Here is a 14,064-nt window from a genome sequence, read left to right on the forward strand (position 1 = left end):
CATTAAGTAATTCCATTTGCTTCACAACAACTCCATGAGATAGGTAGGATTTTTTCATTTTTAAATTATTATTCTCATCTTATAAATGGGGAAACCGGTGCACAAAGATGTTAAATGACTCATCCGAGATCTCATCATTAGTTTCACGTGTCATCCAAAGCTTTTGCTTCCTAGTCCAAAATGATCTGATATATCACACCTGGTTTTCACACACCTTAATGTGATCTTGTAGATAGCTAGCCACACCCCGACTCCTAACCAGAGAACAGCATTGAGCATTTCAGGTGCATTTCTTAAATGGTAACACCCAGGCTGCAGCTGTCTTGTTTTGTTTACGGAGATAAAGGGGCTAACAGTTTGATGTCCTGGGTCAGGTGTTGCGTCCCTCAAACCTATTGTCCGAAACTCCGGTTTCTAAGGTGGACCCACATGCTTCTCTTTTCTTTCTGCACAGTAATCAGCGGGATCGGAACACCCTTCCCAAGAAAGGGCTCAGGTAACCATTCAATGTGTTTTGTTCCCTCCACCTGGGGCTCGTGGTCTGTATGAAATAACCATAACTTGACCCGTCCCGGGCCCCAGTCACAATTAGTGACCGTTTTAATCAGGGCATTTGTGTGTGGTTCCTGTACACAGACCTCGCATCATCCTGCCCAAGCTCACTCTTCTGTGTGAGTCAACTTTACAGCCAGCGTTGTTTTTTGGCTACAGAGGAGAAACAGGTTTGCACGTGGGAATCATGCACTTACGTGCACCGGCCTGTGCCATCCCAACGCTGGCTGAACTTCCTCGGTGGTTTTCCCCCCTCGAAGTCTGGGAGTGCAGGCTGGCCCTAGGGTCATGCAGACAGGCGGAGTGGGACCACCTGGTCCTGCTCCATCACTGCAGCACTGAGGGCTCCACTAGGGTGACCCCACTACTTGGAAGCCATATGTGGAATCACAGAGCTCTGTCCTGAGCTTCAGGGAAGATGTTCTCCTGCCTCCGCCATCATTTTGGTCCCCACCTCAGGAAGGTCCCATAGAGACACCTGCCAGCCCTTCAGCACCCTCTTGATCGTCGGGAGAGGATACTGAGTCACCTCCTCTTGCTCCCTCCTTGGGTGGCCCTGTCTGCTGCCCCTTCCTTGTCCTGCTTTCAGAACCTCCACGCCAGCCAAACCTCTGGTATCACTTCGTAGTTACTAGTACCAAGTTCTTCTGCTACTTCCTGCAGGTACCAGCTTCAGTCCCAAGAGGAGACGAAGGAGAGGCGACACTCCCACACCATTGGTGGGCTGCCTGAGTCTGACGACCAGTCAGAGCTGCCTTCGCCCCCTGCGCTCTCCATGTCCTTGAGTGCAAAGGGCCAGCTCACCAACATAGGTCAGTGTCTCCATCACTGTGTGTGGCGTGGGATGACGCAGGGGTCACCCTGCGGGGTGAGGCAAGGCAGCTGAGCTTCGGCTTCATCTCACATTTGATGCACTACATGGGGTTGCCTCATGGTGCCTCAGGTCATCCATCCAAAACAAGATTGATGGCAACATGCTCCAAGATCCTAAACTGAAAAGTTGCCCCGGTCACAAGTTATAGGATCCCTGTGGCATCAGAGAGTTGGAATGATGGCCTGGAAAAGCCATAACCCAAGGCCGGACATCACAGTCATGCAGTGAGGAGGCAGTCACTGCCAGAAAGGAGCCGCCACGCCCAGGGCTGCCATTCTAAAATGTTGGGCTGCTGGGGAGGAAGGAGGGAGAGGTTGTTGATTGCAAAGGATGGGATCTGCCTCCAGACCCAGGAAAGTCCAGATTGCCCAACTTCTCTGGCTGGGCCAGGGCCATCTTAGCCCCAAAGGCAGAGCTGTCTCAGACACGTCCTGGCCACACCCTTTCTAAAGCCCGAGGAGAGGGGAAAGCCAGGGAGGAGGGGAGTGACAGCATGATTCAGAGACAGGGAGGGAAGAAGCTCAGGAGAGGGCCTGGCTGGCCTCCAGCACCACCCTGGTCTGGGAGGCAGCGTGCGGGGACTGGCCGCCGTGGGAGCCCTTCAGGATGGTGCCGAGGACAGGCCTGGCGTTCCCTCACTGTGTCTCCCTGATTGTCTCCTCCTTTAGCCGAGTGAGGAAACCTCCAGGGCCCATGACGTGCCTGTAGTGGCTGTCAGGGACCTGAGGAAAAACTAGGAATAAGGTCATTTTGCCTAGAGAAGGGAATGATTCTTAAGGAAAGGTCGTCTGGTCCCTGAAGGGCTATCAAATGGAGGGTGGGGCCAGCTCGTTCTCCATCTCCAGGAAGGCCGCACAGGAAGTTCATTTATGCTGCAGGCTGAGGGGCTGGGCTAACTGATCACGTTACACACCCAGGGCGTTACACCCCCAGGGCTGAGAGAGGGGTGTGAGCTCCCTTCTGTGAAGGTCTGGATGGAGAGACTAGACATCACCTGTGTGGGGGCAGCAGGACAGTGTGGGGCTCCGTGTGGGTGTGAGCCCCTGGAGGCTGTCACTCCAGCGTGGGGCACAGGGAGAGGTCCTGCAGGGCGGCAGGGAGTCAGCTGGGCCTGGCCTCACAACGGACTCCACAGCCTGACCTGACATTCCACCTACTCCGACTGTCAAGCCGGGGCAGTGCTGGGTGGAGAGGACCATGTTTCTTGCTGCGTTAGAACAGGCCCGTGATGTAGAAGGACGCTGCTTTGTGGGGAGAGTCGCACTCCCTTCTGTAATGCCAAGCCTGTAGTCCCATGGCCCAGCCCCCTTGTCCAGCTGGCTCGTTTTCATCATTCAGATCTGAGTCTTGGTCTGAATCTTCAGTCCTTCCAAGCTGCTGGTTGCATTTTAGCGAAGCACAGCATCCCATTTCATCGGCACATCCAAGTGATGTGAAGGTTTCAGAAAAACTGCCAGGCCCCCAGCCAGACCTTAGAATGTGACAACTCCGGGGCAGGCAGGGCTGCGGGGGCGCTGCTCACCCCCTGTTCCAGATAGCAGGTCCTTCTCCACTAGGCCTAGATCTCCCGCGGGAGACCCAGCTCCTCACCACCAGCCGCTTGCACACTCCCACTGCTCCACCACCCGCCTCTCCTGCCCTCTCTCCATCACCTCTCATGCTTCTGGTGCTCCATTCCCCAAGGGACCAGAGAGCTGATGACCCTGCCTCTTCTGCCCTCCCCCCTTCTCCTGTCCCCTTCCCTCTGTCCTTCCAGTGAGTCCCACTGCGGCCACCACGCCAAGAATCACCCGCTCCAACAGCATCCCCACCCACGAGGCGGCCTTCGAGCTGTACAGCGGCTCCCAAATGGGGAGCACCCTGTCCCTGGCCGAGAGACCCAAGGGGATGATTCGGTCAGGATCCTTCCGAGACCCCACGGACGATGGTGAGACTTCATGCCAGCGCGGTTCACGCTCATTCCAGCTCTGCTGGGTCCCCTCACCCACCACCACTCCACTCCCACCACTCCCACCACCACACACACCTATATGATTCACAGACATTGAGTTGGGCCATTTCAGTTCTTTCTTCCCATCCCTTTGAAGGGTCTGGGGGCCCAGAAACTGTGGGTGGCACCGTCTAGCACTGGAGCTTGGGATGGAGCATCTGCCATTGGGGCTGGGGAGGGAATGGAGCACAGAAGGTTACATGGTGCCCCACAGAATGCTCTGGAACCCATGGCTCCCGTCCTCCTCATCCCAGCAGTGGTCTCTCCTCCCCACAGTCTCTCAGTACATCCCATGTCTCAGGCGCATGCTGGTAGCTCTTAAATCCTTATGAAGAATTAGGCATCTCATTCCTCTTTCAAGAATGTTCCAAGGATTAGCGTCAGGGAGGGCCCTGTGGATTGCTGGTGGTGATCTCGGTATTACCAGTCAGCCTGGAAGACCAGGCTCTCCGGGAGAAGAGGCTTCCCACTGTTATTTCAGGACGCTCATTCCTTGCAGATGGGCTGTAGTTCTCTCAGTGGCTCTACTGAATAATCAGAACAAGTATTTACACTTCGATGTTTGTTTCATCTGAATGGTCCCCAGCCTCCTAGGCAAGTGCCCCAGTGCTGAGAAGAGGAGGCACAGGCAGAAATGCAGTGTTTGTGCCGAGCAGCTCTGAGGAGAATCCCCTTTTCCACAGCTGAAGTACCTCCCTGACTGGGAAGATAAGATGACGCCAAAACGTCCCCTTTCCCTCTCCCTTAACCCTTGTGCTCCTCGGAGCAGGCCGAGCAAGGGGCCACCCTGGCCAGGCTGCCAGAGAATGAGCCTGAAGGAGGAGGCCGGCTCTCTCAGGACCTGCCTGCTCAGCAGACGCTCCTGCTCTGGGCTGTTGGGATACCAGTGGGCTCCCCTGTTCTGTTCTTTCTGTTCACTGCAGATGCTCTCCAGAATCAGAATCCAAACTCCTGCCTTAGGGCTCTTCCCAGGACCCCACCCTTGTCCCTGGAAGTCTAACTCTGTGTTCTGCTTCTCTTGCAGTTCACGGCTCGGTGCTGTCCCTGGCCTCCAGTGCCTCCTCCACTTACTCCTCAGTAAGAGCATTAACTTCTCCCCTTGCCCTCCCCTACCACAGCTGCTCTGCTCCCTAGAACCTCCTTTGGTTGGGTGACCGGGTGGGGGTGGGGACACGCTGTCCCTTCATTACACCCTGTGTTCTGGGGTGGGGGTGGGGAGGCACCCAGAGCTGGGACTAGTCGGTTGGGTCCTTTAGTTCCTCAGTGGTCTTTCTGGCCTTGTTGCCAATGCCCAAGCAACTCCAGTGCCTTTAGTTCCCCTCCTTTGAAAGATGGAGAGTCCCCTTGTCGTGGAGCCGATTCTGTGTCATGGTGAGTGGGAGGGTGAGATGGGTAGGTTTCTAGGACTCTGGACCCTAATAGTGTACAGAATTTACCTAGTGTTCCTTGTGGGGCACTGGGCACTGCGTTTGGCTGTAGAGTATAACTTATTTCTTAGGTTTGTTCTGCCCCTAATTCTTTCCGCCTTCCAGTTGGTGGCAGTAAGGATTAGTCTTCATTTCCTAGCCTTCTTGGCAGTGACAAAGTGGGCAGAGAAGTCTGTTTTGTAAACCCTAGGGTAGGGTCTGAGCCGATCTTGTGAGGAGCCAGGGGCAGGAAAGAGTCTGCACCTCTGAGTCACTGCTTCAAGTTCTCTGCCTGCCTCTGGGCCTGGCTTCTTCACCTCCATAGTAACTAGCTCCTTTCTCTCTTTCTCTCCTTCTGTGCTCCCTTCTTCAGGCTGAGGAGAGGATGCAATCTGAGGTAGGGTGCAAAGCCCTTGTCTCTGCTTGTTAACACCGCTGCACCCCATTTCCCTCCCAAGTCTGATACTTACTTCTGCCACCTCAAGTTTGTATTTCTCTTCCTTTCACAGCAAATCCGGAAGCTTCGTAGGGAGCTGGAATCGTCCCAGGAAAAGGTGGCTACCCTGACGTCTCAACTGTCTGCCAACGTGAGTGCCATAAAGTCGGGGAGGCCCAGGCAGTTGTTCTGGCCGTAAGTTAGATAAGTTCAGCCAGAGGAGGAGAATCATCTCATGAGGCATCCCCAGCTTAGGTTCCGCGGGAGCGGGTCCTGTTCATGCTCCACCACAGAGGATTTGGGGATTTGCTTTCCCCTTCTCCGAGTCTCGATTTTTATAAAGAACCATTTTGCCCCCAGCCTAATTAATAGGTATGGATGAGTTCATGTCTGACGGTCTTTGAACTCCCTAAAGATTTTCAGTGGTTCTGCATGGAGGTGGAAACCACCTTGCCATTGGCCGTGGACAGAAATAGTTCTGGATTATAATCACAGAGCCCTCAGAGTCCTTTACCACTGCCCTGGGGTGTGTTCATGTCGTTGTTTACGCCACATAACTGGGCAGGCACGGGATTGGTTGTTAGAATTCTGTCTGGTGACCATGACACCCTTAGGAATCCCACTGCCATTCTAGTCCAGCTCCTTCACTCACAGCTGCCTTTCCTAGTAGCCTCCTTGGGCAGTTGGCAGAAATGAGCTCAGCTTCAGTTGGGAGCCAGAATTTGTTCCTGCCCTCCACCTGCCCACAGTGCATCCCTTTAGAATGGGTTTCTTCTTTCTGTATTCCTTGGTTCTTCTCCCCTATGAGACAGGGAGGAATGAAGCCACCTCCTCTAACTGGGCAGTGGCCGTTTCTCCCTGGTGACCGAGTTGCAAACCGAGAACACAAGAGCCATTTTCCCCCAAAGCTGTAAACAACAGCTGAGCCGGATCTGTAGGAGCTTTCCAAGCGTTTGCACAGAAGTAACGTGCAATTTCCGCAGTAGTTTCTGGTGTTCTCTCCTTTCCCCTCTGGGGACCCAGCTATCAGGCCCAGGGTCTCCCCTGTAATCAGGTGGAGGACTCTCACCAAGACTTTGCCTGTTTCCAGTCTATTTCAGCAGCAGTTCCCTGGTTATTCTCTTTCCAAATCCTCAGTTCATAAGTCGTGTACTCACCCGTTTGTCTGAAGCTCACGGCCAGCACTGTTTTCCCCTCTTGGGAACCCACAAGAATTATAATATAAACAAGAACCATCTCTTCTCTCCCTTATGCCCCTCCCACCAAGGCTGGTGGCCTGGGTCACGTCCTGCACACCCCAGGAAATTCATGTCTGGGAGATGCTGCGGGGAGAGGCGCCAGGGAGGCAGAGAACATTAGTGTGTCTGATTCATTTACACTGCAGTCTGTCAGCCATCGTGCTCTCCAGGCTGGGTGAAAGCCAAGAGAATGGATTAGAGGGTGATTTTTCTTAGAACAGGAAGTTCCTTTGGCTAACAGAGAACAAACTAAACGCCCAGACCCGACGGGTTCTGAACTTGAGAGGCAGACTTTTGCTGAGGGTTTTGCAGGAGATGTGATGCAGGACTGGGGAAGGTCTGCAGCTCTCCTCAGGACCCAGCTCGGCTTTGCTCTCGTTCCGTGGAACTTCCCAGCTGCCCATGCTGAGGGCATCCCTAGATAGGGAAGGGCCTGGATCACTTTCCCTCCCAAATGCCAGCCTCTCTCAGTACCACCACTCTGCCCTGAGCTCTGACAGGCTCCCTGTGGGGTTGAGGGCTGGGGAGGCTCAGAGAAGGGACGAGGAGGAGAGCCCACCCAGATCTGTCAAGAGAGCCCAGCGAGAAGAGCAGCACAGAAAAGCACACAGAAGCCAGGGTCTCGGGGTCCCTGGAGTGGGTTTCCAGGACCAGGAGCAGTCTGTCTACAGATATGTGGGATGTGGAGAAGCAAACAGGAGCTGACCTGAGGCCAAGAAGACAGGAGCTCCTTGTTCAGTGGGTGAAAGTAAACCGCCCAGGGTCGTGACAAATGAGCCGGTCGCCCAGCTGACATTTGTAGTACAAGTGGAAGAAGGGCTCACAGAGGACCAGAGCGACTGCCTCCAGCCATGGTCAAGGAGAAGCAGCCTTCAGGAATGTTTCAGGGGCGGTGGGTGGAAACTAGAATCGGCCCAACAGGGAGGAAGAATTGTTAGCTGACAGGAGGCAGTGAGAGTGTTGCCGACGTCCTAGGGCTCTGTATGAAGGACCTGCCCAGACTGTATCCATCGCTAGGGTCATCAGCTTGCTCAGACACTCTCCCCTGGTGCCTGTTTTTCTGTCCCCGAGTGTCTCTTCTATAGCCCCGTGCCTTGGTCCCTTCACCCTTCCCGCACACCTTGCGGCCAGTTGGACAGCCAGAGCTCCAGCCACACTCTGCCGGCCTCAGCTCCACTGAGCACCTGTCCCCAGCCGCCTCTTACCCTGGTCCCGGGCATCCTTCACTCCTGATACAGACCTGACATCTAGTGGCCGACTGTGGGATGCCCTGACGTTCCTTGAGCTGCTTCTCTCCAGCCCTGCACAGGGAGCTGAAGAAGCCAGAAAGGAGGAGCAGCAGGAATGAGTTAAGAAGGGTAGGCCACCTGGGAGCAGAGCTGGAAAGATGTGCCAGTTTCTACTGGGAGGCGATGCGGATCCTGGGGGCCAGCCTGCTAGACAATGGAGGAGTTAGACCAAGAGCACAGGCGTGACCCCGAGGTTCTGGCCCTCCCATTGAGCAGAGGGACAGTCCCAGCTCTGGTAAATGATGGGTGCCGGGTCGCAAGTCTCCAAGAGCCTCCAGAAACCTGCCCTCATGCTCTCTGTACCACTTCGTTATTCAGGAAACTGCTCCCTGCCAGAAAACTGGTCCCTGCCAGAAAACTTCCTCAGGCCAGGAAGGCGTCTGATTGCACCTTGTCTGCTCAGGGAGATCAATTCTTAAAAATCCCCAAGAGGTTTGTGGGCAGTGCTCAGCTTGAGCCAGAAGCTCAGCTAAAACTACCTCCACCTCAATCCTTTCCTCTCCCTAGGCCTCAGGCAACCATAGAAACTCCTCATGTGTCTGTTTCAGGCTAACCTAGTGGCGGCTTTCGAGCAGAGCCTGGTGAATATGACCTCCCGCCTGCGACACTTGGCAGAGACAGCAGAGGAGAAGGTGAGAGGCCTGGATGGGAGGGACGGATGCAGGGAGGGTTCTCCTGGACACACAGGCTGCGGCTGACCTCCTCCCTTTCCTCGTTGCCAGCTCCTCCCTCCCTGTCACCCCGAATTCTCAACCTTCCCCTTGATACACTGGTCCCAATTCCTGCCCTTCTCCATCGACTCTGGTGGATTCCAGTGCTCGGCACATGATAGGAGCTCCCAGTCCCAAATAAGGACACTATTTTCATTTCTCTCTCAGGACACCGAGCTGCTGGATTTGCGAGAAACCATAGACTTTCTGAAGAAGAAGAACTCTGAGGCCCAGGCGGTCATTCAGGGAGCCCTGAATGCCTCAGAAACCACACCCAAAGGTAAGACATCCACCCGCAGGTTGAGGGAGCGCAGGAATGGGGTGCAAGGAAGGTTATTGCAATTTTTTATCTGATGCAATATGCCGGGTCCTATACCAACTTCCTAGGTGAGGGTCCTTGAACAGCCTTCAGTGTGACGCTCTGGACTGGTCAGTGAGGAGTGCCAGGGGCACGATGCTGCCGTCCCTGGGGATGAGGGAGAGGAGAGGAGGCCTGCAGTCCCCAGGGGTCCTCCCCTGAGCCATTAGGCCAGAGCCAAAGAGCTATCAACGACAATCACTCAAATAGCACTTTATTCTCACCAAACTACAGGGACTCTTACCATATGATCTAGCAATCACACTCCTTGGTATTTACCCAAAGAAGATGAAATTTTATGTCCCCACAGAAACTTACACGTGAATGTTTAAAGCAGCTTTATTCATAATTGCCAAAACTTGGAAGCAACCAAGATGTCCTTCAGTAGGTGAATGGACGCATAAACTGCCAGACAATGAAATATTACTCAGCATTAAAAAGAAATGAGCTATCAAGCTATGAAAAGATATTGAGGAGTCTTAAATGACATTACTAAGTGAAAGAAACCAATCAGAAAAGGTTGCATATTGTATGATTCCAACTCTGGCATTCTGGAAAGGACAAGACTATGCAGATAGTACAAGGATCAGTGGTGGCCAGGGGTGGGGCAGCCGAGGTGAAGATAAGTAGACAGAGCCTGGAGGATTTTTAGGGCAGCGAGACTACTCTGTATGATATGATAATGGTGGACACATGTCATCATACATTTGTCCACACCCATAGAATGTACAACACCAAGAGTGAACCCTAATGTAAACTGTGGGCTCTGGCTGAGTATGATGTGACAGTGTAGGCTCAGGAATTGTAACAGATGCACCAATCTGGTGGGGGATGTTGATATGAGGGAGGCTGTTTTTGTGTGGGGGCAGGGGAGATATGAGAAATCTCTGTACTTTCCACTCAATTTTACTGTGAATCTAAAACTGCTCCAAAAAATAAAGTCTGAGGAATTAGCACTTTACATTTTTACATAAACGTGTTATTCGTACACACACTCATATATAATCTTATTTGATCCTCATTTCAGTTCTCCAAGGGAGATGCAATCTACTCTTCAAATGAGACAAAGGTCACAGAAGTTACATGGGGCTCAGATGAATCAGAGAATGTACGTTAACATCCACCACAGTGCCAGGCATAGACTAGGTGCTCGAAGAAAACCTCTTCTACACGCACGCGCGCGCGCGCACAGACACACACACAGACAACCAGTATTCCAAGACTTCCAAGATTTGGCCCTGTTAAGATCTCCTTTCTTTATTAAATTCTTCCCCTATCTTCTGAGTCAGCATTCCCGTCTTCGTCTCTCCTGCTACTCCGACTCCTTCGTGGAGCCCACTCCTTTTCATCTACTTACTCCTCAAGTAAGTGGGCTATTTCTCAGGACTCCAGACACAGCTTTTTTTCTTAGGACTCCACATACTTTCCCTGGTGTTCACATCGCTCCTGTAGCTTCTATAACTTTTTCTTTTTTCTTTTAAATTGAGATATAATTCACATATCATAAAATTTAGTGGTTTTCAGCATATTTACAAGGTTGTGCAACCATCACCACTATCTAATTCCAGAACATTTTCATCATCCCACAGAGAAAACAGAGCCCATCCCCTGAGCAGTTACTCCCCATTCCCCTCGCCTCTCATCCCCTGGCATCCACTAATCTATTTTCTGTCTCTATGGATTTGCCTATTCTGGACATTTCATGGAAATGGAATCACATACTATGTGGTCTTTTGTGACTGGCTTCTTTGATTTAGCATGATGTTGTCAGGATTCATTCATGTTGTATCATATATGAGTACTTCATTCCTTTTTATGGCTGGATAATATTCCACTCTGGATGCACCATAATCATAATTCATTCATCAGCTGATGGACATTGGGTTGTTTTTACTTTTTGGCTATTACGAATCATGCTGTTGTAAACATTCATGTACAAGGTTTTGTGTGGACATATGTTTTTAGTTCTCTTGGGTATATACCTAGGAGTGAAATTGCTGGGTCATACAGTAACTCTATGGTTAACTTTTTGAGGAACTGCCAAAATGTTTTTCAAAATAGCTACACCATTTTACACTCCTACCAGCAATGTATGAGGATTCCAATTTCTCCACATCCTTGCCAACATTTGTTAATGTCCTTCTTTTTTGTTATAGCCATCCTAGTGGGTGTCAAGTGCTATCTCATTGTGATTTTGACTAGAATTTCCTTGATGGCTAAGGATATATTGAGCATCTTTTTATGTGCTTATTGGCCATTTGTATATCTTCATGGAGAAATGTCTATTCAAATCCTTGGCCTATTTTTTAAGCATGTTATTTGTCTTTTTACTCTTGCGTTTTAAGAGTTTTTAATATATTCTGGATGTTAGACCCTTAACAAATATATAACTTGCAAATATTTTCTCCCATTCTGTGGATTGTCTTCACTATCTTGATAGTGTCCTTTGGAGAATAAAACTTTCCATTTTAATGAAGGATTATCTTTTTTTTTCCTTTGTTTTTTTTGTTCTTTCGGTGTTGTATGTAAACTATTGCCTAATCCAAAGTCATGAAGATTTACTTCTATGTTATCTTCTAAAAGTTTTATAGTTTTAGCTTTTTCCTTTAGATCTTTAGTCTATTTTGAGTTAATTTTTATATATGATGTGAGGTAGGGGTTAACTTCATTCTTTTGTAAGTGGCTATCCAGTCGCCCCAGCACCGTTTGTTGGAAAGACTCTTTTTCCCCGTTGAATTATCTTGGCACCCTTGTAGGAAATCAATTATCCATAAAGGTATGGGTTTATTTCTGGACTCGGTTTTATTCCATTAATCTATACGTCCATCCTTAGCCAGTCCCACCCTACCTTGATTACTATAACTTTGTAGTAAGTTTTGAAATCAGGAAGTGTGAGTCTTCCATCTTTGTTCTTCTTCAAGATAGTTTTGGCTACTCTGTGCCCTTTGTGTTTCCATGTGAATTTTAGGATCAGTTTGTCAATCTCTGCAAATAAGCCAGCTGGGATTTTGATAGGGATTATGTTGACTCTGTATATGAACTGAAGTCTTCCATAAACATGGCATGCTTTTCCATTTATCTGGATAGTCTTTAATTCCTTTTAACAGTGTTTTGTAGTTTTCAGTATACAAGTCTTGCAATTCTTTTGTTGAATTTACTTTTTGATACCATTGTAAATAGAATTGTTAAGTTCCTTTTCAGATTATTCATTACTAGTATATAGAAATACAATTGGGTTTTTGTTTATTGATCTTATATCCTGCAAACTTCCTGAGTTCATTTATTGACTCTCTAGGATTTACACTCTCTTCTTAATCTGTATCACTCTCCTGAATTCCATACCCCTGTTTCCAACTACTTTTGGACGTGTCCACCTAATTCGCCTGATAGATATCTCTAACTCTTCATGTCCAACGTTAAAAGGCGTTCCCTCCACCTCCCTTATGAATATATAAGCCAGCCCTTTCCTTCTCCTCATTTTAGGTATTATCATCTGCCTGGTCACCCAAACTGCTGATACAAGAGTCATGCTTTCGTCTCACTGTTTCACACTATATGGTCAGTCAGTTATATATATAGCTCCTAAATATATCTATGTATCTATAGATCTTGTTTCTATTCCTCCTGTGTCTTGTCAGACCTGGCTCGGGTCTTCACCACTCTTCTTCTGGATTATTAGAATAACTTCCTACCTGGTCTTGTGTTGCTACGGTCCTTCCCTTCACACTGCCCCCAGGGTAATCCAGTCGCATCAGTTAATACCAGGAATCATTGCAATTTGAGTATGGACTAAAGATTAAATTATAAGAATTACCATTTATTTTCTTAGGTGTGATGATGTTGTGGATAATGTCCTTATTCTTAGAAGGTGCATCCTGAAGAATTTAGTGGTAAAGTGTCATGTTTGCAACTTGTTTTCAAGTTGTTCAAGAAAATATCTCTGTGTATGTGTGTTTGTGTGTATGTGCATGCACATTTGTATGTGAAAGAAGAAGGAGAGCACACAAGTGCAAATACAACAAGATGTTAACAGTTGTTAACTTAGGGGGAGAGCATCCGGGTGTCCATTGTACTGTGCTTTGAGTATTTCTGTGTGTTTGAAACATTTCAGAAAAACAAGTTAAAGGGAAAGAGGATACATCCCAAACCCTTTAGCGTGGCACCTCCTCTTCTTCCTGACCTAAGGCAGGCCTTTCTTTCTAGCCTCTTCTCCCATCACTTGTCCCCCTGCATTCTGTATTCCAGCTGTGGCAATAGTAACAGCCAGTGTTGACTGAGCACTCGCTATATGCTACACATTTTCTAAGCATATTACTTATGTTAATTAATTTATTCCAGATAACAACTCAATATTTTGTAGTTGAGGGGAGAGTAAGAGAAGAGAAAATAAGTAAGCTGCTCAAACACAGCCCCTAAGTGATGGGTCTGGGGTATTAAGCTATTTCTGGTTTCCCAAGGACAGCTACTCTTCAGATGTGTGTGTGTTGAGTGAAGAAACGCATCCTCTCTTGCTGTGAGTGTTCACGCTTTCCTCAGTTCATGTTGACCCAGGCGCAACTTGGTCAGGAGGATTTCTGGGGGCATTCAAAGAGTTAATGCTTAAGGCAGTGATGCCTAACTGTTTTTCATTTGTAAATAGGTCATAAATGTGCATGGCACAAGATTAAAAATGCCCCAAAAGATTTCCTAACTTTTTGAAGACTGCTTGATTCTAAAATACATCTTTTGCTCTTAAAAGTACTATATAGCCTATTTTTAAAATTTAATTTATAGGCTCACAACTAATTGGAACCTCCAAGTCACTGATGATAGATAGATGCACATGCTTATTTTGCTGTGCTTCATTTTGTTTTTTGTTTTTGTTTTTTTTATAATTTTATTTATTTATTTTCCCCCCAAAGCCCCAGTAGATAGTTGTATGTCACAGTTGCACATCCTTCTAGTTGCTATATGTGGGACGTGGCCTCAGCATGGCTGGAGAAGCAGTGTGTCGGTGCGCGCCCGGGATCCAAACCTGGGCCGCCAGTAGCGGAGCGTGCGCACTTAACCGCTAAGCCACGGGGCCGGCCCTCATTTTGTTTTTAATGAACTCATTTTTAATTAAATTTGTTTTCATCATAAAAGCAATACATGTTCTGGGGGAAAATGTGAACTAGGGGTTGGCAAACCATGGCCCACTGGCCAAATCGGACTCACCACCTGTTTTTAAAT

General features: G+C 49.0%; 1 protein-coding gene across 7 annotated transcripts in view; it reads left to right on the top strand.

Annotated features, from left to right (window-relative positions):
- Positions 1 to 14,064, top strand: part of NAV1 (neuron navigator 1) — a 235,722-nt gene that overhangs the window by 204,560 nt on the left and 17,098 nt on the right. For 4 of the 7 annotated variants that reach the window (XM_058533784.1, XM_058533788.1, XM_058533790.1 and 1 more), the window contains 8 exons: positions 455 to 496; positions 1,216 to 1,364; positions 3,183 to 3,353; positions 4,441 to 4,493; positions 5,196 to 5,219; positions 5,332 to 5,409; positions 8,334 to 8,417; positions 8,664 to 8,775. In XM_058533784.1, coding sequence (XP_058389767.1) covers positions 455 to 496; positions 1,216 to 1,364; positions 3,183 to 3,353; positions 4,441 to 4,493; positions 5,196 to 5,219; positions 5,332 to 5,409; positions 8,334 to 8,417; positions 8,664 to 8,775 — 713 coding nt within the window. The remainder of the gene's footprint in view (positions 1 to 454; positions 497 to 1,215; positions 1,365 to 3,182; positions 3,354 to 4,440; positions 4,494 to 5,195; positions 5,220 to 5,331; positions 5,410 to 8,333; positions 8,418 to 8,663; positions 8,776 to 14,064) is intronic. The other 3 variants (XM_058533785.1, XM_058533786.1, XM_058533787.1) reach the window with 3 other exon arrangements.

Source organism: Diceros bicornis, chromosome 38 (genome assembly GCF_020826845.1).
Source record: "Diceros bicornis minor isolate mBicDic1 chromosome 38, mDicBic1.mat.cur, whole genome shotgun sequence".
In the NCBI taxonomy this organism is placed as follows: domain Eukaryota; kingdom Metazoa; phylum Chordata; class Mammalia; order Perissodactyla; family Rhinocerotidae; genus Diceros; species Diceros bicornis.